This window comes from Polistes dominula, unplaced genomic scaffold (genome assembly GCF_049000335.1).
Source record: "Polistes dominula isolate Pdom_NZ unplaced genomic scaffold, Pdom_raw_medaka contig_354, whole genome shotgun sequence".
Classification (NCBI taxonomy): Eukaryota; Metazoa; Arthropoda; class Insecta; order Hymenoptera; family Vespidae; genus Polistes; species Polistes dominula.
In genome coordinates this window covers 49,123-76,168 of record NW_028300855.1, presented here as the reverse complement: position 1 = coordinate 76,168, position 27,046 = coordinate 49,123, and the positions used below count along the sequence as shown (strand labels likewise).

Genomic DNA, 27,046 nt, shown 5'->3' with positions numbered 1-27,046 from the left:
ATCCTTAGCCGGATACAGAACAATTGATTTCCCTACATATATTTGGTTTTTTTCGCGCCTGTTTAAAGTCCCAGATCTTCAGTATTATTGTGAAGAACTCTCACCTGCATCGTATACGGACATGTGTCTAGGAAGATCTATTGTTAAAAAAGGAAATATTGGAAAGGGCTATTCGGTCATAAAACCTAAGGGATCAATAACATGTGAGGGTAATAAAATTCCACATACTGCATCGGATCCGGCGAGCAATTGTAAATATTTGTTTAGGTTTTATTTTACTGATAAAGATCTCCTTGTACACTGTTCCCTCTAACGAAAAACATATGCGGTACCCTTTAGTAGACCTTGGACTTTGCTTGGACCTTGCACCCTTGTGCTATTGGTCAATCGAACTAAGAATCTCCTACTCTTTCCAAAAGGAGTGTTACTTATTAGACTATAAATGTGTGGAAAGATGGAGACTGTGGTTACTGTTATTAGAACTATTAGAGTTACTGTTATTGGAACTATTAGAGTTGCTGTTACTAAGGATTGAGTGTGTGTCATTAGAAATTATTCGTCTTATTCGTTCCACTCGTCTTATTCGTGTTATTAGAAGTTATTAGTCTTATTCGTTTTATTCGTCTTATTCGTGTTATTAGTATTATTCGTCTTATTTTTTATTATTCGTCTATCTGTAACATTAATATTGTGCTTACTTGTTAAAATAAAGCTGTTTTTATTATTTACCTACAATCATCACAAGTTCCTAAGGTGTTTTACACATTTTCTGGCGACCGTGACAGGACTTTTCGGTGGTTATTGAAGAATTGTGCTGATAATAAGTGTTATCTAATCTCAAAATGGAAGCAGCGAAGAAACAAAGAACGGTTCAACGTACGCTTTTTCCTAGGAGCTTGAATGCCTTCTCCATGAAATATGGTAATGCGACTGTTTCCGAAAGTGAACGGCTCGTGGCCTGGCAACTGCTTGAATCAAAAATGCAGAAGCTGGAACTAGCTAATACGAAATATATCGAGCTGTTATCAGAAGTGGCGGAGGAGACAGCGATTGAAGTGGAAATGGAAGCTCATGATGCGTACAAACAGAAGTTTCTGGAAGGGAGGTTAAAACTCCAAACCAGTAATGGTACTCAAATTGGACGGGATGCGAATTCGGTCCAGACAGCAGCACAAAGTGGGAAGCCGTTCAAACGCCCACTCTTAAAAGTGGTAAAGTATGGTGGTGGCATGAGCACGTGGCTTCAGTTTTGGTCGCATTTTCGAAAAATTCATAAAGATGAGTCTGTTTCCAAAGAGGATAAATTAGAATATTTGAAACAGATGATGGAAGAAGGCTTAAAGGCTGAAGATATAGTGAATGGATTTCCCACCACAGCCGAAAATTATGATAAAGCTTTCGAGAGCATTAAAAATCGCTTTGGGAGAGAAGATCTACTAATCAAATTTTATACACGGGAATTGCTCTCATTAGGGTTACAGAATGCGACCAATAAAGGAAAACAAGTAAGTGTTTCGACCATGTATGATAAGATATCGGCGCACATCCGCGCTCTCGAGACACTTGGTGTCACCACAGATAATTGTGCTACGATGCTCTATCCGCTCGTCGAGTCCTCGTTGCCAGAAGAGATCCTGAGGACGTGGCAACGCTCGCCGTTGAATTCAGGCGCATATGACGACACAGCCGAGGGTGGTTCTACTACAGACCGTCTGTCAAGACTTCTACAATTCCTGAAGGCAGAGGTTGCGAATGAAGAAAGAATCAGCATGGCGATCAACGGCTTCAAGTCTTCGGTTGCGACGGGGAGAAGAGACGAGTACAAGAGTAAGGATAAAGTTAGTTCGTCGGTGAAGCAACCGAGTGCGAGCGCGTTATTTTCGGGTGAGAAAAAGGTAAAAAGTTGTATTTTTTGCGGCGCCGATCACGAAAATGTAGATTGCGATAAAGCTAAACAATAACCGTATGAAAAACGTAGAGATCTACTTAAAGAAAAAAGATGTTGTTTTAGATGCTTAAAACGGAATCATTTAATAAAAGATTGTAAAGTAAAAATTTCATGCGGATAGTGTGAAAGACGTCACTCAATGCTCATGTGACCGGGACTGCGCGATCAATTTACTAGCGTGACTGTGAGTAAAAATGATTCGTTGAATAAACAAGCGAATGAGCAAGCGAATGTAGAGCAAAATCTCTCAAATTTTAGTTGTATGCCCAATGTAATTCTACAGACTCTTCGCGTTGTTATATATTCGGATTCAAAAGGTTGATTTTCCTGGTGCAGAGTCCGAATTATGTTTATGAAGCCAAGCCTTGGCTTCAACAGTATTTTTTTCAATAAAAAGCAATGTTTTATTAAAACAAGAAAATCTTTTTTATCCATCTTATTGAAAATAACAAAAGCTGCTTCACTCATAATGCTACATCTCACGAACCAACTAATCGAACCAGCTAGGAAATTTAGACACATATCTTTTGAAGATTAGTACTAACAAAAAATCATATGGATTTAATCATAATAATGCCATCTATGTGTTAGTTTATAGACTTTTCATCCCAACTGTTATATATATATATATATACGTGACAATAAATAATAAATGTAATTTTTTAAAAATATATTTTTACTAATGCATACATTATTATTATCTCGAACTTTGTAGCAAATTCTTTTTATGTATAAATTATTATTTATTAAAATAATTAAAACAATTCATTACAATGTAACATAATTTCGAATAAACATTTATTTTATTTTCTTTTTGTGAAGTTTTCTCATTAAAGTTATTTGTTTTCTATTTTTATTATTATTTGTTTATATATATATATATATGTGGGGAGTGTTGAATATCAAAGAGTAAACACAGATAAGAAGGTAGGCGACGAAAGACTATCGAAATAAAGGAAAGACGGTGTTTGAACCACTCTTTGTAAGCGAAGAAGTTGTGTGTGTAAATCCGTGTAGGTTTAGAAGGTCTCGAGTGATGTCAGTGATTTGTTTATTGGACCGAGCTGGACGTTGGGAAAATTCGAGAACGATTCGAGAATGTTCTGTCCCTCGGAGATGGAGGGTGGAGGAGAAACCTCTAAAGGAGTGGACGGTCACGCGTGAAGCGCGGTTTTTCAGGGGTAGCGCAGAGAGAACCGAGCGACGATAGCGAGCGATTCGATACGAGCGTGATTAGCGAGTGAATAGTGAAAGAATAGCGAGTGAGTAGTGACTGTGTGAGGTCTGAGTGAGTGTGAGAAGTTGCGAAGCGTACTTATATTGTAGCTGTAATAAACAATAACTTGTGAAAATAAAGAATATCTTTTATATCTTAAGTAGTGTCGGCAACACGGGGAGATTAGATATCCTTAGCCGGATACAGAACGATTGATTTCCCTACATATATATAGGTTTTTCAGGTCCAAATAACAATTTTTCATTTCAAATTAACATTTATTCATTTCAAAATAACAATTAGAAAAACAGTTAAAAAAGAAATAATAAATGATAATTTAAAAAACTAATTCACATAATTGAGCAATGTGAATTCTTTAAATTTATGTGTAGTCATATTTAAAACAGTATTTATGGAATTAATGTCAGAAAATAATAAACTTTAAAAATAAATAAATTTGATTAAAAAATGCATTTGATTTACGTCCGCTACACACCTGTCAGTATTTTTAGAATTTAATAAAACAAAATTAGAAAAAGATATCTTCATTTATATAAATAAAAAAAATAATAATATAAATATAAAAGATATATATTATAATAAATAATATAAATATAATAAATATAATGTAATAAATAATATAAATATAAGTAATATAATAATTTAAATATTCAAAATAATAATAATATAATAATAAATAAGAATAAATTATATATATGAATAATATATATACTGTAATAAATACATTAAATCTTATAGGCCTGTTAGCTCAGTGGGTAGAGCATCGCACTTTTATGTTCTTAGCGAAGGTCGCGGGTTCGATCCCCGTCACAGGCCGGTGGTGTGTATATTTTATATAAAATATATACAATAATATTTTTGTACAATTTTCAAAATAAATGTATCCCATATGTCATGGAATGTTTTATATGTGTTATAAATATATACCACGTATGCATATATACATAAATATAGGTTTTTCAGGACAAAATAAAAATATTTCATTTCAAATGAATAACTGTTCATTTCATAATAACAATTCTTTTATTTCAAATTAACAACTTTTCATTTCAAAATAACATTTGTTCATTTCAAATTAACAATAAAAAAACAATAAGAATTAAAATAATGAATGATAATTTGAAAAAATTAATTCACATAATGTTGCTATGTTAATTTTCATAAATTTATGTGCAATTATATTTAAAACTAAAATTAAATTCAGATAATAATAATATTTAGAAATAAATAAATATGCTAAAAAATGCGTCGGATTTACGTCCACACCACTGTCACTATTTTTGGAATTTAATAAAACAAAATTAGAAAAAGACATCTTCATAAAAAAAACATATATTTATATATCTTGTCAACCAATGGGCTTATACCAATGATAACTATTTATCATTGATATCATCGGTATTTATTATTGGTTACTAAGTTCTCCATTGATTAGATTAAATGAGGTTATTCACCAATTAATAAAATGGACAATGTTTATAATGAATTAAACAGTAACTTAAACAATACGTCCTCAACGAGATCCAATTATGGTAGAATTATGGAATCAAGTAATGATTTTGATAGCAGTAGTGATGAAAGTGTAAAAAATTTTGTTTTTGAACGGAAAAGATATCGTATTTCAACAATAAACAACAAGATAGGCTTAGAAAAAAAAAGAAATTTTAATAAAACTATATAAAGAAGGTAAAACAATAGTCGAGTCAGCGCAAATATCAGGTATTAATAAAAATAGAACTTATAATATATTGAGACGTTACAAAAATGATGCGGGTGTTGTTTTAAACAGAAAACAAGCTGGTAAAAGAATGTTCAAACTGTCCGACGAAGTTTTAACACATGAATTTAATTAATAATAGAACGCAGTCCAGCAATTACATTAAAAAATATCAAAAGTGAACTTCTGCAAAGGAAAACCGTAAATCTTAGTACTAAATCAATTTTGAACGCATTGAATACTTGGAAAATAACTCTTAAAATGGCTACTTTGCATTGACTTTTAATCTTAGTTCAATAAATTATCATTCATTATTTTATATTTTTCTGTATTTTTTAATTGGTAATTTAAAAAGAAAAATTGTTATTTGCTTTTTTTAAATTATTGTTATCTTACTGTTTTTTTTAATTGTTATATTGAAATGAGAAACCTATATATATATACATGACAGTAACTAATTAATGTAATATTTTTACAAATACATATATTCTTATTATTATTATTATCTCGAAATTTGTAGAAAATTTCTTTTTATATAAAAATCATTATTTACCGAAATAATTTTCCAGAAGAAAAAGCAAAAATAACAAATTCATAAAATATATATTTTCATTGAAATATATTCATGAAATATTTATTTATGAAATGAAATACTAATTTAAAAAAAGTATTACGTATAAGCAGTCTGTATACATACATATTAGTTATAACAAAATGTTGTGCATAATAAAAAAAAAAACAAATAACCATTTACTGATTTAACAGATTGCAAATTACAATAATTATCTATTTATAAGATACCAGATGTTATATAATGTATCGAAACGTTTTCAAATAAGGAATTAAAATATTATACAATATATTATATTATATATGAACTGAAACTATCTTTAGTTACTGAAAGTTTTCAATAGAAGGCACTATATTACAATTCAATTATTTCAATATATTCACGTCTCATACGTTTTTTTCTAATTTATATACAACATAACCTTACTTTTTCTATTTTTTAATGTATTATTACTTTATGTATTCCATTCTAATTGTGGTATTATCTTGTGTGTTATTATTTATATATTATACATTGTATAAATTAAAAATATTATGTTGTTTTATGCCTAATTTGAATTCCCAGAAATTATTAGTGAATATTAATTTCATTGTATTAAATTGTTTAGAATTACTAGGCTGTCCAATAAGTTTTGCGGTTCGATAAGAGCGGAGGTTGCTACTAGCCTAAATTTTTTTTTGTTATGTTGGTACACTCTTCATATGAACGTATGTAAAGTTTCATTTTAATCTGTTAATTCATTCTTTGTTTACAAGCCATTTAGTATCGACATGTAACAGTATTTTTTTACATTGGAAAAATCAAGTAGCGTGCAATGATTGAATTTTTATTTTTGAAAGGCTTAAAAATAAAGAAAATTTATGAAGGAATTTTGAAAGTGTATAAGGACTCTTCGTCTTCAATCAGACGTCCAAAAACAGCAACAACACCGGAAATCGTAGAAAAAATACAGGATATCGTATTGGAAAATCGTCGAGTGACTGAAAGATATTTAGTAGAAGCCCTAGGCATCTCATTGGGCAGTGTAAGCAATATTTTGACTGAAGTATTGGTTTTCAAGAAGCTGTTTGCACAATAGGTGCCACATTCGTTAACAATGGAAATAAAACACATTCGAATGCGACTTTCTCAGCAACATTTAGAGCGTTTTCGAAAGGATAAAGTGGATTTTATGCGTCGATTCATACCTATGGATAAGACTTGGGTCTATCACCATGATCCTGAATCAAAACAAGAGGCTAAAGAGTGGTGTATACCTGGTTCTTCGGCTCCGAAACGAATTCGTGTCCAGATATCGACGAAGAAGGTGTTAGCATCAGTTTTCTAGGATGCGAAAAGAATTTTGTTTGTAGATTACTTGCAAACTAGTAAAACAATAAATTCTGAATATTATTGTAACCTTTTAGACCAGCTGAAGGAACAAATTTGTGAAAAATGACCCGGTTTTCAGAAGAAAAAAATCCTTTTTCATCAAGACAATACACCGTGTCACAATCTCGACTATAAGACGGGTGAGGCAGAATTTCTCATCCACTATTATCCATGTAGTTTTTGACCGGAGCAGCAACATGTGGCCAAGCGTTGTCGTGGTGAAAAATTACGAACTCGTGCCTGGTCTGATATTCTGGCCGTTTTTCCACCAATGCCCACTTCAAACGAATTAGTTGGGCTCGATAAAATGGTCCTTTGATGATTTGACCACTCGGAAGCAGTTCGTATTTGACACCTTTCTGAACCTACCATATGCAGAGCATGACCTTATTTATGTGAATATTTCACTTCGGCGTCGATTTAGCCGGCTCGCCAGGTTTTTCATATGTTTTTTTTGCGTTTAGGATTATCATAATAGATCCCCTTTTCGTCACCAGTGACAAAAAGATGCAGAAACGACTTTTTTTTATGCTGCTGCAGCTACATTTCTGACATGAAAAATCGCCGTTCGACATCTCTCTGCTTCAACTCGTACAGCACCTAATTTCCAACTTTTTGGATAAATCCCAAAGCTTTCAGGCGCAGTGAAATGGCTTGTTGTGTAACGCCTAATGATGCAGCAAGCTTTTCTTGAATTTGACGCGGATTCTCATCCCGCAAAGCCTCCAATTCTTCGTCTTCAAAATTTGTCGGCTTTCCAGAGCGCTCCTTGTATTAATCATCAAAATCACTATTTTTGGACCGTTTGAACCACTCACGACACGTTAATTTACCAATACATTCCACCCTGTAAGTTTCCAGAAGTAAACGATAGGCCTCAACTGCACTTTTTTTTATATTAAAGAATGGAAGCAGTGCTTTCCAAAAATGACGCTTTTTTTGGCGCAAATAAATCGGTTCATTGGTGGAAAAACGACCAGAATAACAGACCACGCACGAGTCCGTAATTTTTCAACACGACAACGCTTGGCCACATGTTGCTGCTTCGGTCAAAAACTATTTGGATAATAGTGGATGAGAAATTCTGCCTCACCCGTCTTATAGTCCAGATTTGGCGCCATCCGACTACCACTTGTTTCGGTCGATGCAGAACGCTCTTACCGGAATGCGCTTCATTTCAGTATAGGGAATCATAAATTGGCTCAATACGTTCTTGGGCTCAAAAGACGAGAACTATTTTTGATCTTGAATTCACAAATTGCCAGAAAGATGGGAAAAAATTGTATCTTCCGATGGACAATATTTCGAATAAAAAATATGTAACCATTTTTTCAGAATAAACCCTTAAATTTTATTTAAAAAAAACGCTAGAAACTTACTTGTAGACCCAATATATTATTAAGAAATGACCTCAGAATTAAAAGATCATGTAAAAATTTAACTATTAGGGTAGCTAACACGATTTTTTGGAAAATTGAGTTAGGCCAATTTCGAAAAAAACGGCTAAAATATTTATTAAAAAACTAATTTAACTGGAAATCATGTTCATCCCTATTATACAAATAGTAAAATATCAGTCAAATATGATCGAAATAAAAACGAGTAATTTTATTTATTCGCGTATAGTCAAAAACCGGATATACAAATAATATCATATCAACGTCTAGGTACAGAAGAAATACGAGGCAATTCACAATGAAACTTTATGCTGCAATTATAAACTCATGCAGTCACGACAATAACGTTGAAGGCTGGTATTTTGGGCGTGGTCACTTTTACACAAAAGGAAATATATATATATATATATATATATATTTACTTTATAGTAGTGTACTTACATAAAAAAAAAAAAGAAAAAGAAAAAGAGAGAGATAGAATCGTTCAAGTATTACCTTCTATCTGTGATAAATAAAAGAGAAAGAAGGAAAGAAAGAGAGAGAGGGAGGAAGAGAGAGTGAATGTTAAGAAAAGTTGCAATAGTAGATAAAACTAACTTGTATGTATGTATACACCTATGTATACGTATATATATATTTATTTATTTATATGTATGTATTTACATAGTTACATGCACAGGACAATAAGAAATGCATGGAACTGGCTAACCACCTTTTCAAACTCTCTGTGCTCAGCTGCGTAATGGAATCTGAAGTGAATCGAAATTATAGTAGGCTAGTTGGATTGTGTCTCTTCAACAAACGTTATTCGATTATCGTTCGTGCGTATAGTGCTATTAAAAAGTGGTCCATATTATCGTAGATCTTAAGCTACATACTTAAATGTTTATATTTTACCTTTTTTCTATTTCATCTTAAACTATGCGATTGTTATAATAGAATTTTTAAGATGCTAACGGGAAAAAATAAATTTATTTAAATTGTCTATACGATTGTTGTTAAATTAATAATTGATACTTAGTTTTTATATGATTTAATAACTCATCTGTTTGTTATATACTAAAATACACGAAAAAAATCGAAAAAACAAGGTTATATCTTATGTAAATCTGAAAAAATGAAATGAAATACGGCGCCATCTGTTGAATATTTACAGAAACTAGAGAACAAAAATAACCTCTAATAATAAATTATTTAATTTTCCAATAAAAAAAGAAAAATAATCTTGATAAAATCTATTCTATATTCTAGGTCGGAACAAATCAAACAAAATTATAAAAAAATTTTTATTTAAATCGAGTAAAAGTTACGGAGTTATTAAAAGACAAGCATTGTGACACCAAATTTTTATATATATAGATATATGATTTAAAAGAGCGTATAACAATGTATTGTTCCAATATCAAGTAAAAAATCTAATGAAAAATGTAAAAAAGCGCGTTAGAAAATGATTAGAATGCAACGGAGGAATATTCAAACATTTATTCTAATGAAATACATTACTGATATAAAACTTTAAATATCTCGTAAACTATTGACATTTCGATGACTTTCACTTACTACTTTTTAACGCAGAATAAAAAAAGAAATCGAATAGTTTAAAAAAATAATCATGTGTGCAGATCACACGTGTTAGAAGTGAAACCTTCAAAAATCTAAGTTTCGAGAGAATGAGACGAATGGACAGTTTTAAGAGTAAGATAATTTTAGGATTTATTTATTATAATATTATTACTATATGTAATAAGGGTAACCGGTATGGTCTTTGGGTAGAATAGCTGATAAAAAGTGCACTTTTCACAATTCAAGCAATAAAAACGGAATGCGGAATGCGATAGATATAAATAATCACCAAAATGGTAGGATGTTTATCAAAGGAAATATAATTCCTCAAAAATTAGGAAAAAATAAATAATCCTTTTTTTGAAACTTAGGTATAACAATTTTTTTGTTAGTATGGTTTTCTATTTCCCGTTTTCAGCTACATTCTTGCGCTATACAACAAACATTTTAGGATAGATGAAATAAAGACGGTAAGAAAAACATATGGAAAATACTGCTGGACTGAACGAAGGTTCTGGTAAAATGCAATGAAAGATCTAATAAAGATATTCTCTAGAAATGTTTTTTTACTCTGTAGCCTACCACACTTCGAGACCCTTATTATTTATAACATATCTAGTCCTTATTCTTTGGACCACAAACTTATCTTTCTAAATACTCTCGTCTAAATAAAGATCTGAACAACAAAAAATCTAAAAAACATTGAATCGTATCGCTCTCTCAGCTAATCGAACTGTGTACATTACGAGTCTTAGATTTCAGCTCCGTGGTAAGCTCCACCGATTCACGCTAGGCGTTCAGCCTGTTACAAATGTTTTTATTTTATTGAAAAATTACTATAAGTTTCTTAAATACGCAAATATCATAATTTATAATATAATTTTCGTATATGCATGGGTCAGTACATCTTTTTGGATATTTTTCATATAAAAATCGAATTTAATAGACATATTTTATCTTTAGGTATTAAATATATTTTATAAAGAAGCAAAATATAAAAATGTGACAGTAATTTACTTGCTTTTGAATGGAATTTGTCAGCTGCTCCTCATTTATTCCACAGTATTCTCTAATTCTTTTTCTCTGATGTATCTGTAATTCCTTTTTTTTTTAATATTTCAGACAATACAATTATTATATATTCTATGTACTTCATAATTATTTATTATAATATTTGCAAAATAAAGAATTTAATACTAATTTTTCAATAAAATAGAAACATGTTTAAATAGAAAAGATATGACTAGTTGTAAAAAAAAAACTATAGGCATGAATATTATCGCATCAATATTAAAGATAATAAATGTAGATCGAACTTCAACAGACCTTCCCTGTTTTTTATAATTCTTTTCTCATGATAAAGAACCGACTGTGGGGTGTAGGTAGCTGACAAAAACTACTATTTTCAAAATTGTATCTATCAAGATGGAATGCTGAATGCGATAGCCATAGATAGAAACAAAAATTCTAGAATATTTATCGACAGAACTATACATCGTCCTCTAACCAAAGTAAATATAATATATTTTTTTTCGAAAATTTGGTAGATGAATTTTTTCTTTCACACTTTAAATTTGAGATATCTTTATCATGGGTTAGCATACACAAGTATTTCTTTTTTTGTTGCAACTAATAACTGTAGATGCTGTTAAAGAAGGGAACAATTGTGGTAGGATCTTTTTCGTTTCATCGGGTTTTGAATTACAACGATTTTTAAATCTATTTCTATTTTCGTTGTTTTATTTTATAATATTAAAAATCTTTTTAAAAATTTTTTTTCTATACTTTTTTTTCTACATTTGTAAAATAAGTTATATTACATTATAAAGTAAATAGAGTTTATTTTTTTTGTCACGTGTCAAGTTTCTCCTATTAAACTTTTCTAATTTATTGAAAAATTAGTATAAATTTCTTAAATACGCAAACATTATATTTAAAAAACATGTCTTTGAATATTTATAGGAAATGTATTCTACAATGTTGTTTAATTTTTTTTCTCTGATATATCTGATAATCATTTCATTTTTTTGTAAAATATTGCAGACAATACAATTATTAAATCCTATATATTTCATAATTTTTAATTATAATATTTGCGAAATAAATAATAATTTAATATTAATTTTTCAATAAAATAGAAAAATTTTTAAATAAATAAAGTTTTATTTAAAAAAAAAGTGTAACTGAATCTAGTAGGTGCATCGATGCATTTTTAAAAAAAAGTAAGGTCTTAGGAAGGTGACATGTGATGTGCTATATAACTTTTTCCTGAATCATTTTTCTCTATTGTTACTTAAAAAGTAGTTATTACCCGTTCCAATTACAAGATTCGTCCTGTATAATTAGTCCAGTCAAATTAGGTAAGAATCTCGGAATTTGAGATACTGAGCTACAAATTCGTATAAACTTGTATTTTGACATCCTAAACGTTGTCTCAAAACCTACATATGGTAGGGTGTATGTGATTATTAGAATCTAAGGTAAAAGCTCACAAAAATTGATTTTTTGCACATTTTTTTGCGATTATCTCGTTTTCTATGGGTTTTTCGCTATTTGTATGTATTATCAATATTGTAGAAGATTCAATTTCCCACAACTTTTGTTTAAAAAATTTTTTTATACGTTGAATCAATTTTGAGATAGACGGCGGAGAGTGCGCGGTTAGAGCGTCATTTAAGGTCAACCGGTAGTCCTGATCAAAAACACGCAATATTAAGTTTATTAATTATTGATAAATACATAATTAATAATAATTTTCATTTAATCCTACTTCAAAGGAGCACCGTCTTACCAACGATAATGATATATAAAAAAAATAAAAAAATTTAAAAATAAAGAAGGACATTTCGATTTGTAAAATTCAAGTGTTGAAAAGTCACACAGTTAATATTTCAGCAAAAATATACTTTTATTAATAAAAGAAAGAAGTAATAAATCATTGCTAATACGTTATTTGATGTTAATATATTAATAGTAATATAGTAATTTCACTATATTAATAGTATTATAGTAATTTTAATATAATATTTAAAATATAATAAATAATAAAATAATATATAAAATAATAAAATTATAATTATACTATAATTAGTATTAAAATTATAATAAATAATAAATTATTAAAATAATATATAAAATAAGAAAATTTTTAAAATAAATTGGAAAATATAATACAAATTATGAAATAATATATAAAATAATAAAATTCAATTTTCAATTCAATTCAATTTGTTTATTCTGCTTATAAGTTACATACTCGTAGCAGAGTGAGTTCTTTGTATATTGATTTATGATCTATGATTAACAATGTTTAAACTAAGAAAGTTTCGCACGCGTAATTGACGGTCAGAATGTAAGAGGGTATATTATTCGTACAGGATAAAAGCCCTTAACATTAACGCATTCACAATATATGCATAAAAAGCCTTCAAGTCTCTAGTTTCTGTTAGATTACAAATTGTCATTAAAGAGTTCGCAGAGTTCTTTATGATGCTCTTCAGGTAATGTTCACGCATGCTGTGGTAGGCAGGGCACTCGAATAAAAAATGGCTGGCTGTTTCATTGACTTTTAGGTTACAAATGGAGCACAACACTCTTTGGTCGATTAAATATGATTCGCCCTTGTACGAAAATCTTAATACATAAATAGTGGAAAGTCTTAGTTGCGCTAAGATCTTTGCAGCGTGGAACATATTTCGGTTATATAGGTACTTAGCAGCCGTGCCTTGGGTTACTCTCAGCACTCTACATGTTAAAGATTCTGTGCTGAGGCATTTATTGAGATCCTGTGCCCTCAGTAACTGTGCAAACTTTTCGCAAGCGTAGCTTTCCTTTTCTTGCCAATATTCTGGGTTCAAGTTTTCCCACATGTAGCTTAGACCTATTGGCTCTAGCAATTTGTTGAGTTGGGCTACCCAATTGTATTTTACGTTTAACGTATTATCGTTTCTAAATAGGTGTATCTGGCGTAACAAGCAGAGTCGTGGGAGTCTACGTTGATCCATTTGTAATAATTTTATTACCCATTTCCATGCATATTTGAAAACTTGTAGCGCCACTTTTACGAGGCCTAATTCTAAGCGTAACAGTCCATTAGGTGCACTTCTCGGCAGTGCCAGGACCCTTTTAAAATAGTTCGTCTGTACTATTTTCATTTCGTTCAATTGTCTGAGCCCCCAAATATGAGCCGAATACAAAAGTGTCGAAGCAATCAGGCTATTGTACAGTTTTATACGCCCTTCCCACGAGTCCGCCTTGGATTTGCCCAGTATTTGCATCGTTGTGCCTATCGCCATATTTGCATTTCGGACCGCTGACTCTCTCGCTGTTCTACCTAATCCGGAAGAGGAAAACTGAATGCCTAAGTACTTGTATACCTTTACGACCTTGAGGGGGGTTTTATTAAACGCGAAGGTTTCTTTTGATGCTCGGCTTCCTCTGTGGAAATTTACGACTTCCGTTTTCGTCGTGTTTACTTCTAGACCATTTGCGGAACAATATTTTTCTAGGGCTGTTATAATTTTCCTCAAGGTTACTGGGGTTCTAGCCAGAGCTACAGCATCGTCCGCGAATAGCAGTAGTATAATATCGTTCAGTCCGTCAATGCTTATACCGCCCAAGTCAGCTCCTCTAAGGGCTTTCTCCATATCGGAGATGAATAGAACGAATAACAGTGGACTTAGTATTTCCCCTTGAAGAACGCCCTCAGTAACATCGATTGGTCTGGATAGTTCCATGTTTATCTTTACGCGAAAAGAAGCGTGGTCATAAAGCGATCTTAGCACCCGGATAAATTTCGAGCTGACCTCCAGTTTGTGTAACTTTGACCAAAGAAGCGGATGTTTAATTGAGTCAAACGCGCGGCGGAAATCCACAAAAAGGGCATATAGAGCACCTTTATTGAGTCTTAATTGGAAATGTACCGCCGACTGTAGGACATAAATATTGTCTATACAGCTGCGTTTATTCCGAAAGCCTCACTGTGATTCCGGCAGCACACTTCTGTTTTCAGCCCAACTACGCAGTCTCTTGGCTAAAACCTGGGTGAATATCTTCGATATGACATTACAGAGTGCAATACCTCTATAATTTCCTGGGTCTTCTTTGCATCCCTTTTTGTGAATCAGCGTGAGAATTGAACACGCCCATTTTTTCGGCATTTGTTCCTTATTAATTATATTATTGAACAGTGCTTGCATATAGTTTAACCAAGACCGCGGTAAATTGCGGTAAAATTGCGCTGTTATGTTGTCTTCACCTGGAGATTTACCTGGTTTACATTTTTTCAAAGCCTCGATAATTTCTGGAAACGATATTTCTGAGTCTAACAACGTGTCAGCAACATCGGCATATATCACCTGTAGGCTAGGTCTGGGCGGGAATATTTGTCTATAGAACATCTTCCACTCTTTCAAATCTATCAGGTTTGGAGTAAAGGTGCTAATTTTACATCTACGTACAGCCTGCCAGAATTCTTTTGAATTCCTTACCCCGGCAAATCTGTTCTTCAATTCTTTGTAATAGTCAGCTTTTCTATTGGCGATTGAGAGTTTGTATTCTTTTTTTGCTTTGAGATACTCGGCTTGCAGTAAGTTGTTGTTCATATCCGAATTTTTAATCTTCCGAAGCAGTTTTTGAGCTTTTCTTTTATGGACCAGAATTTCTTTATTGTACCAAGGGGCATGAAACCTCCGCACATTGGATCTTTTTACTTCTTTCCACATTCCGGTTTTCAGAGCCGCCTTTTGAATTGCTGTCGATAGGATATTACTTTGCTCATCCACTGATAAATTGTCAGTGTTTGTAAAGGCTTCCACTGGTACACTTAAATTATTTAATAGGTCTTGGTATTCAGCAAGCTTGCTCGGTTCCCATATGAATTTTGGTTGCTTAATGTATTTTGTACTTTTTTCCTGTTCATTATTTGCATATTCTCCAACGTTGAGTGGCAGTTGCAGACTCACTCCAATTGGGAAATGATCCGATCCCGTAACAGTTTGCAATACCTCAAAATTTTCTACAATATCCATGAACTGCGTATTGATCCAACATAAATCAATTGTACTTTGACCGTTATGGTTCTCAAAAGTATACTCGCCCTTTAGGTCTCCTATCGTTCGGCCATTTAACAGAATAAAACCATTACTTTCCATAAAATTATTTAGTTCTGTACCCCGTGAATTTACTTTGAGATCTTTAGAATTTCTCTGATTACTAAGCACAGTATTTTCTACAACCTCCGCCTCAAGGTCACCGATCGAGCCAAGTCTTGCGTTGAAATCGCCTGCAATTACGATTGGAACATTTTTATAGTCCGTCATAATTTCGTCTAAAATTAGTTGTAACGATTCTAGCGCAATGTTTATATCATAATTCAGTTTCCAGTAGATGGTTCCCAACACATAATTTACATCCCTTTTACGGACACACACAAATACATACATTTCTGATTTTCCTATTAACAACATATCGTAATCCTTATGACTTAAAACCATAAAACCACCACTCGCACGGCCAGTACTTTTTTCTTTGACTGCTTCTGAGTATTCGTAGTTGTAATTGTCCCAAGGCGCCGGTGCCGCTACTATCTTCTGCGAGACCCATGTCTCACAAATGCCTAGAAAGTCAGGTTTTGTTGGGAAGCTCACTGTGCCTAGGTTTCGTATCCCGTAGATGTTCCAGAAGATTGCTTGGAATACTGGAGTCGGAGAGGGGGCCATCCTTTGTCGTTTTTTCTCTGCTGACCTTTGGGTTGGTTTTTTGCCACTGGCTGGATATTGTTAGAGTCAGCCTGCCAATGGAATAGCTGTCCGTCGATCTCGATGGTTTTATTACGTATCGTGGCTCTCTTTCCTGCCTTTTCGGCTTCTTTGGCTCTAGCTCTTAAGCTCAGGAAGATCTTCCGATCTTCTGGTGTGCGATCTGACTCGATGTATACATCTTTTCCGTTTAGCTTTTCTTTCTTCAGTTTTAGAATTGTACGTTTAATATCGGATGACTTCAGTTGGACAACAACGATGGAGCGAGTCCCAGGTTTAGACACCATTCTCGCTGAGAGCACCTGGTCTTCAACACCGAATGTGACTTGTAAAAATGTGTTGACTTCGGTTAACAGAGTCTGGGTTCTTGCACGAAGGCCTTTAATTACGATATTATCTCTTCTACGGTTTCTTTCCATCTCGTTTGCCCAGGTAGCTACCTCCTTAACTCTTTTGCACACTTCCGCGTAAAGGGGGATTGGTGGATTGGAATTTGATGTTTCTTCTAATGCCTTGATTCTACCCTCCATGTCTATGATGTATTGGTCTTCCCGGGGGCTTTTCTCTAGTTTGTCGAGTCTTGCTCTCGTATCGTCTTGGAAATCTTTGGTTTCCTGTTGGAAGACACTGAACATTTCATCCCGCTTTTCTATATCGGCTTTCAAGCTCTCTATTGATTTTTGGAATTCTTGTAGCTGCATAGAGATAGTCGTGATGATGTTCCCTGACATAGCGTCCAGGTAAGCTTTAAGTTCCGGGGCTAGAGCTTTTGGCAGTGAGCTGTTTTCGCTGTTCATGTTGTGACTGTCTAAGAGAGGTTTTCCTTGCTCTTTGCCCGCTGCGTGGCAAAAAGAGTCCAGATGTTTTGTATTGTATCGCTTTACAGGTGAGAGAGATAGGTTTTCAGAGTCTGTCGGTGACGTTTCCTCACTACGCGTACGCTTACGTATGCGGTTCACGCTCTTCGGAGTAGCGGAATTTGAAGTCGCAAAGTACTCTGTGAGCTTTCTTTTGTTCTTCTCACCTTCTTTCTCCAGTTGTTCGGTATTGCTCGGGCGGCCTCTCGATTTCGTATTTACCGCGTCGGGGTGCTTCAGTATATTATCGGTAGTTGTCAGCACATCCCGGTCGCTCAACGCCGGTTGCGCCATACGGCACGTCACGAACCTACTTTGACAGTTGACTTTTTGACGGTTGACTTTTTGACGGTTATACTCTGACAGACAATTAACTCCTTATGCCACTTTTTTAGATCTTCCTCGCGCGGCGCCGGCCTATAGGCGTTCTCACCCTTTACTGAGCTCTTCGACCTATTTCTTTTCGATTGCTTCTTCATGCAAAGTCCGATTTTATGGCGAGCATACGAACGCACACAACACTACTACAAAGCGCCAAAAACCTCAAATACCTTAGTATAAACGAATAAAAATGATATTTATAATAATCGAGGAAAAAAAGAAAACTGTCCTTCTACGTGTTAATGTGTTATACAAAATTATATTCTTAAAATAAGTATTTAAAAGTATATCCGTATGATACGAAGCCGAATGAAAAATATGTATAACAAACGATACTAACGATGTTTACGTTACGACGTTCAAATCAGAACTCCAAAATAATAAAATTAATAAAATAATATATGAAATTATAAAATTAATAAAATAAAATATAAAATAATAAAATTAATAAAATAATATATGAAATTATAAAATTAATGAAATAATAATAAAATTAATAAAATAATACATAAAATTATAAAATTATAACACTACAATAACTATAATTTTTACAATTTTATTTATACGAAATTATTTTTGTTTTCAAGTACATGTTAAGTTACTTTATTTTTAATAAATAATTTTGTTATCGAGTAAATCCTATATAGGACAGGAAACACATTAGGATTACCCCTTTTGAAGTAAGTATATCTATGAGAACGTAGTTGGTATTTGATCAACGAGCTTGATTTCTCTCTCTCTCTCTCTCTCTCTCTCTCTCTCTCTTGTGTCTTTCTTTACGATCAAAGATTCCACAGAGCAAAGCACACTCTCAGAATCTTACATTTGCATCGGTAATTCAAGCGGTTTACCGAAGGTATGCGTTTAATGGCAAACCATGTTCAATGTTATATATTTTGTTCAAGTGTAAACGTAGTTCTAGTTTATATTTGAGTCATAGAAATATTTTATTAAAATCTTGTAACAAGTTCAATTTGACCCAACACAATATAACCTCACGTCTAATATTCTATTAAAACGCATTATGAACTATTTATACTGCATACCGTGAATAAGTAACTTGGTTTAATGAAACATTTTATTTTTTTATTTGATAAAGACAATAATAATAGAAAATTATTATCAATATACTTTTGTTAATAGTTATAATCTATTTCAAAATTGAATTTTAATTGATAATGCTTATAATTAAGACGTTTATTATGAAAGTGACTTAAATTTATTTGAATTTTTTTTTATCCTAACAAAATCTAAAAAAAAGTCGAAGTTAATTTTTATTAAAAACATTTCTAGGAAACAATAAAAAATATTAAAATAAAAAAATAAAAAATAAAACATGTGTGCAAATCACACGTGTGTCACATGTACTATGTCGTTACACAGTTGTCGTGCACACTACGTGACACTATACGAATTCCAGAGACAAAAATCAGTACACATGAAAGTTTGATGATAAATATCTTTTGAACGCTTAATTTAATCGCCTAAAAACATAACACAACATTTTTATAGAGCAGTTAATTTCCTACAAAAATTTGTATTGTGCACTTTTTAATAGTTATTTATTGTCGAGTTATAAAATTCATAACAAAAAATGAGATTTGTCAAAAAATCATCAAAATTAAATCTTCAATATCCTTCAAATGGTAAGGTTTACGGAAAAAACATAAGATACCTTTCTTGTAGAGCATTAAATTTCCTACAAAACGCGTCTTGAACATTTTTCTGTACAATCAATAAATAATAAGGTATGAATTTTTATCTATTGGACTGAAAAAAAAATAAAAAACTTGCGATGCGGAAGATCTTCGTATTGAAATGAAGAGCTCATATTGGGTGAGAATTCTTTTAAGGTGTCTAGGAACCCATTTCTGCGTGGCACTTGAAAAAAAAAATAAGTCATTTTTTCGACCCACCCTAATATATATATGTGGAATTCCCCTTCTCCTGTTAATCTTCCTAAAGGATATCTAACAAGTAAAAAAGGAAGGAATTCCGCGGTGTTGTTAATAGGTTAATGTAGAAAGAAAGAACTTCTCTTCACGGATATGCATTATATTCAATATAAAGAAATAAAAATACAAAGTGATGATAAGACGCCTTCTTTGCTCGGCTACTAAACGATGACTGCCTCTTAGTTTCTTTTCTTTAATCTACTTTTTTGTGCGACGCTTTTGCTATCGATATTCAGCTATTTATTTTACATTGTTTGTCTTCTGCTTGATTATATCCGATACTCTCTGGCCCACCCATGCTTTAGTGTTCTCACTCACATTCTCCACCCCACATATATAATGTATATTTGTTTATAATTTCTAACTTATAATAAGCAAATGATTTCCTTTTACATAAATTATCAATTTTAACTCGTAGTAATGATGATTAAATGGTAGTTTCATTGTAAATCGCTTGTGAATATATTCTTACAGTATACATTATTGCGTGAAAAAAAAATCCCCCCAAAAGTTGTAAAATTTATTTAACAAACTTTAAATGAAATAAAAATTGTAAAAAATTATATCACAGTTTTAATTAAATATAAAAATTTGGAAAAATTCGGTATACTTAGGATTAAATTTTTCGTAATGTCTTTTCCATTCTTTTTATGTTTCTTTTTGTATCTTTTTTCTGTTGATACATGGTACAAATGTGGCCACCCTTTTTGTTTAAAAGCCAGACACAACTTTTACGTTATATTATATCACAATGAAATTATTTTGTCATCAGACACTTATTAGTAGTAGATTATACATTTGATTCTATTAGAAAATATCTATTTTCGCATACTTTTACATGCATACATACATTTATACAGTACATACATACTTTGGAGTACACACGTTAGTGCAAATATTTTATTTAAAATACCCGAAGAGTACTTTTAATTAAATACCTAAATTAATTATTCGTTATTTACCTTTTCAAACAAACATCTATCATTCTCTCTATTGTAGTAGTAAAATAAAAAATACAAATAGTAAAAAACAAAACAATAATTATTATATAATACGTAAATCAAAATTTATGTGATATATTATGTGATTTATTTATTTTTTTATCCCGAAATTAATTGATTATTTTTTATAATAATTTTGTCATTCAAATAAAAAAATTCTATGTGTATTAGTATGTGTGTGTATTAACTTATTTATCACATATTGATCAATAATCATCTTTTAATATATTTTATTTATTTTTTTTTTTATGTCATGGATATTTCCTTTATTTACAACTTGTTTTTATCATTTTATTTTCTTCTTTTTCTAATTTTTTTATTTTCAAAGATAATTTATTAAATATTATATTATTATTTTACTTTTTCTCTTTCTGCTTCCCTTTCTCTCTCTCACACAATAATTTTGTTAGGTGAAAAAGAAAACAGTTTATTAAAAATTTTTTACGATAACAATTATGTCAAATAATAACAAAACATATTCTTACTCGTCAAAAAAATATTATAATTTCACCCTTTCGATTAGTTTTATGTTAGGTTATGTTTTTTTTTCTTTTTTTCTATTCTTTTCTTAATTTAATTTTATTCTTTTTATGCAAATGATATGACATATTTTTATGAACATACAATCGTAATTATTTATTCATACACATTTTTTATCTCTTTTTCTTTTTATTTATTTTTTTCTTATTTTTTTTATTTATCTATTTATTTAAATATGTATCGCTACCTCTATCTAACAATATTATTGGTTTCTAATTTACAGCCCTTGGATTATATTTAATAAAATTATTAAATGTTTGTTACACAAAAAAGCATGTAAGTGAATGCTACAAATATAATAATAAACAATAAATTATTAATACAATATGAGTCCTTGAGTATCAAAATTTCTTTGGTATTACATATTATTTAATCTATTACTATTCATATGTAATTTATTTTTTTCTACGAAAATTAAAAATATATGAAATAATTTTTTTTGTTTTTATTTACATTTTTTTATTAAGTTGAAAAAGATAAAATTTATCTTATGGATAAAATATTTTTATACTGTTTTATTGTTGTTCTAGGTTAAAAAATTAAACGTGTAAATAATATTACTTTTGCAAAAAAATAAATAATAGTAATAAAAAAAGATAATGTTAATGTAAATTTGTCTTTTCTTTTCAATTGTTTTAATTTTAATTATTTTATTAATTTTTTTCATTATAAAAATAATATACATATTACTTTTTGTTCATAGAATTAAAAGTTAAAAAAGAAAAAGGAAGGGTTATATAGTTTGTAAGAAAAATAACCTTAATTTTGAATTTTGTTAAGTTACGAGGAGAAAAAAAGAAAAGAAAAAGCTTTTAGGACGAGTGTAAAATGAATATAAAAAAAAAATGGGAGAAAGTTAGTTAAAGTATAAAAACAAAAAACAAAGTAAGATGTTTAAAAATGTTTAGAAATTGAATGGTAATAATGCATCATTCGAAATCATTGATCATTAAAAATTCATTTTTTTCTTTCAATTGTTATTTTTTTTTCTTTCTTTCTTTTTTTCTTTTTTTTTTTTGTAGTTGTTAGCTATTATCTCAATGGCATGTCTTACAGCTTGTAACTCACAGTAAATGATAGAGTTTCAGTGGTGTGATTTTGCTTAAATAGTGGTTTGATTCTAGACGATTCCATACTCAGCCCCGTTTAAGGATTAAAAAATATTATTTTAATTGAACGCAACTTTAATTTAACAAATTTCTTCGTCGTCACTGCTGAGATTTATCAAACCAGAACGTTTTTTTTTCGATGAAATTATATCACCTTCACTTTCAGCAAGTTTTTCTTCATTCAAGGTTTCTGCATCTTCTTCCTTGTTGACAAAATCTGTAATTGTATTTAGTTCGTTAATTCTTACTAGGGCATTGTAAATTTTTTGTATGGAGCTAGACAGTTATCCAGCTGACTTTTGAAATTTCGGCTTCTTTCTGGGGAAGTGTCTGCATTCAAGATAAATTATTTAAGATTTTCTGCTAAGCTTAGAGTCTCTTATAATATTTTTAATTTTATATTATTAACTGCATAATCTTCATTATGTCTAGAGTCCTTAGGATCGATTTAATTTACATCTTCGGATGCCACTTCCCTCAAATTTGTTTCGTCATCTTCTTGTATATCTAATAAATAGCCGATGTTCTTAATAGCCATATTACAAAGATCTTCACTTTCGAATGATGCGGCAAGTTTTAATATGTTATCAATCTCCTTTTCTGGTATTTCACGCACGTTTTCCATTTCACCTGAAGATTCTTTCGATATAAAGTTACTATTGAGCATTTTTTTCCACCAAAGTGGATCTTCGTCGCAATGGGAAACCTGATTTTCTGTGTATCCATCCGCATCTATAATCTTTTCAATATTATCTGGATACGTATTAGCGGCTTTATGATCAGTAGAAACAGATTCTCCTTTAACTTTTCTGCTATCAATTGGATAACGCATTTGGAATCTTGTGAGCCATTTATCACTTGCCACAAAAGCTTTGCTGCCAAAGAATTCTCTCTTTTCTTGAAGATTTTTGTAAATCTCGATAGCTTTTTGTTTAATGGAGTTATTATCCAATTGAATGCTTTTCTCCCTGCAATCATCAATATAAGCTTTGAGTTCCTTTTCCATCTTCTTCATTATTGGCTGCTGAGTGGGATTTATATCAAATGCGGTTATCGAAGAACCTGCATCTTCTTCTTTCCTTACAATATTTGTAATGTTACTCTGCATACTCTTTATTATCAAGTCATCGTAAATTTCTCGGTCTGCAGCTGGATATTTTTGCAGTTCAGTTTTAAAATTTCGGCTTCTTTCTAGAGAAGTGTTTATATTCAATTTAAATTCCTCGATACTTTCAGCTGAGCTTAGGTTTTCTTGTAATTTTTTTAATGTTAAATTATTACTTGAAAAGTCTTCTTTAGTTCTAGTTTCCTCAGGATCGATTTGATTTGCATCTTTGGATGCTATTGCCATCAAATCCGCTTCGTCAATTTCTTCTTCCACTAATTCAAATTGAGCGTTTTCAAGATCCATATTCACAAAATATTTACTTTCGATTGATTCACCAAGTTCAAATGTGTCATGAATTTCGTCTTGTGTTGATTCACACACGTTTTCTATTTCACCTGAAGATTCTTTCGATATAAACCTTTTATAGAGCATTTTTTTCCACCAAAGTCTAGTTTCGTCGGTATGGAAAACCTGATCTTCTGTGAATCCTTCCTCTTCTATAATCTTTTCAATATTTTCTGGATACGTATTAGCAGCTTTAGGATCAGTCGATGCAGATTCTCCTTTAAATTTTTTGCTATCAAATGGATAACGCTTTTTGAATCCATGGAGCCATTTTCGACTTGCCACAAAAGCTTTGCTGCCAAAGAATTCTCTCTTTTCTTGAAGATTTTTGTAAATCTCGATTGCTTTTTGTTTAATGGAATTATTATCCAATTCAATGCTTTTCTCCCTGCAATCATCAATATAAGCTTTGAGTTCCTTTTCCATCTTCTTCATTATTGGCTGCTGAGTGGAAACTATAGCAGTTGCGGTTATCGAAGAACCTGCATCTTCTTTCCTCTTCACAATATTTGTAATGTTACACTGCATACTCTTTATTATTAAGTCATCGTAAATTTCTCGGTCTGCAACTGGATATTTTTGCAGTTCAGTTTTAAAATTTCGGCTGCTTTCTGGAGAAGTGTCTGTCCTGGCGGCTTTATGATCAGGCGATACAGATTCTCCTTCGACTTCTCTGCAATCAATTGCATACCGCTTTTTAAAACTTCTGAGCCACGTATCACATGCCACAAAATTTGTGCTACCAGATGATTCTCCGTTTTCTTGAAGATTTTTGTAAATCTCGATTGCTTTTTGTTTAATGAAATTATTATCCAATTGAAGTCTTTTCTCCCAGCAATCATTAATATAAGCTTTGAGTTCCTTTTCCATCTTCTTCATTATTGGCTGCTGAGAGGAAGCTATAGCAATTTTGGTTATCGAAGTTCCTGCAGCAACTGCACTTCTTAATTCTTTTTTTCTTCTGATAATATCATAGACTGTGTATAGACTCGTATTCTCGCTTTTAGCAATGTCGGATACTTTTTCCCCTTTGTCATGACGATCCAATATTTGTAACTTGACTTTTAAAGTAATAGAAGTCCTGTTCCTCTTTGCAACTATGTTTTTATCCTTATCTGACATGGCTTAGGACTGGAACTTAATGTCTTAAAGATGAAAAAGTTATTCCTTCAAAAACCGTTGCTCAACGCAGTCCGCCGAGCAGTAGCGTAGGACACTTTTGTTTTAATGCTGCTCAGTTGTATAAAGATTTTTTGAAAGGAAACCTTGTTGTAGAATGCCGCGTTGTAGGAGGGTTACCTGCATATAATAATTATAAATAAACAGTAATTAATACATAATATTTCATCAAAATAAAACAAAAATCTTGCTTAATTGATCTCAAAGTTTTAGTAAACTAATTACAATGCATATACATATTGAAACATCAATTAGATATCAGACTATTAATAAGAATCTAAAATACGTTTAGAATGAAAATACATTTTAAAATGTTGAGCGCTACGCGAATCCTTAATGGATATTTCTTCAGGCCAAAGGCATTACTTTGTATTGAAAAAACAGTTAAACGTGTCAGTCATCGGTGTCGAATGTGGCCTAAACGTAAAGTTTAGAGTCAGCCACAGGTGACTGACGTGCCGCTATACGTTTTAAATTATATATTTCTGGTAATAAATTAAATTATATTTTACTTACAATTAAAGGTTATGTTTTTCGAACCTACTAGTAATTAACTTTGAGTGCATTGAAGAATAAAGATAAATCTTATAGCATAATTTACCTACCCTAAAAAAATTGAAAAATTTAAATAATATATTATAAACTATTTCTATTATATGTACAGATATTAAAATCTAATATTAAATCTTAAATATAATAATATAATCCTAATGAATTAAAATGAAACTGATTATATAAAGCTTATAAATGATTATATTGTACTTTAAAGAAATGAAATTTAAGTTATGTAAAAAATAACACGCTTGTCAAAACAAAATGCTTAATTGTTCTTTAATAGTTTATTTATACATATGTATATATGTACAGGTAACCCTCCAATAACACGGTAGATTAGTATCAAGAAAATGCCATGTGGTGTTAAACCGTGTTGCATGAAACCTAGAGCCAATACAAAAAAGGGTGTTACGATCCGAAAACTTATTATAAAGATATAATTTTTTTCTTTAAACAATAAACCTAATTTACTTATTATTATAAATATATGTATAATAAAAAACAAAAATATAATTTCATCGCAATAATAATTTATTTTATTTTTTTGTCATTACTGCTCAATTAATTTAACCGAGAACGTTTTTTCGGTGGAATGATATAGCCTTGACTTTCAGAACGTTTTTCTTTTTTTTAAGTTCTTGCATCTTCTTCCCTCTTTACAAAATCTGTATTTTTACTTTGCTTGTTGTTTCTTACCAGGTCATTACGAATTTCTCGGTATGGAGCTAGACAGTTTTGCAGCTCTTTTTTGAACTTTTTGCTCATTTCTGCTTCTTTCTGCATTCAAAATAAATAGCTCAAGATTTTACACTAAACTTAGGCACTCTTGTAATTATTTTAATGGTAAATTACGAACTGCACAATCTTCATCATCGCTAGAGTCCTTAAGATCGATTTAATTTAAAGTTCCGCATGTTATTTTTATCATTTCCGCTTCGTTAAATTTTCTTTTACTAATAGACATTGAACATTCTCAAGAGCTATATACAAAAGATTTTCGATTTTGACTGAATAACAAAGTACATTGATGAACAAAGGTTTTTTGATAAAAAAAACCGTTTTATAGGAATCCGTGGTGTAGGAGGGTTCCCGCAATATTATCAATCGTTTTATAGCATAACCTTGTTATAAGATGCGTGTTGTATGAGACCAACCTGTACTTACATTGAACAAAGAAATGAAAATTTTGAAAACAACGATGATTTTATTCTTACTTTAGCAATAATAAAATTATTGCTAAATAATATAAATAAATTTTTTTGCAATGATAATTGATTTTTATTTGTTTATTACGAGAGCTGTAATATAATAAACCATAGTTAGAACTGTATTAAATACATTACATATATATGTAAACAAAATATATTATCTTTATTTATATTTGAGAACATAAACATTAAAATCAACATAATTATGATTAGATGGTTTTGAAAAAAGAGACGGTTATACGGTTA

The 27,046-nt window shown here is 31.1% G+C and overlaps 1 protein-coding gene and 1 non-coding gene across 2 annotated transcripts; both read left to right on the top strand.

Annotated features, from left to right (window-relative positions):
• The first annotated feature begins 842 nt into the window (after window positions 1-842).
• On the top strand, window positions 843-1,961 carry LOC149033793 (uncharacterized). Its single transcript, XM_089172263.1, has one exon. It carries the CDS (start codon window positions 843-845, stop codon window positions 1,959-1,961), a length of 1,119 nt encoding a protein of 372 aa, XP_089028389.1.
• Window positions 1,962-3,922: 1,961 nt separating this feature from the next.
• On the top strand, window positions 3,923-4,002 carry TRNAK-UUU (transfer RNA lysine (anticodon UUU)). The gene is given in 2 exon segments: window positions 3,923-3,959; window positions 3,965-4,002. It is a non-coding gene; the product is annotated as a tRNA-Lys (tRNA).
• Window positions 4,003-27,046: the final 23,044 nt, after the last annotated feature.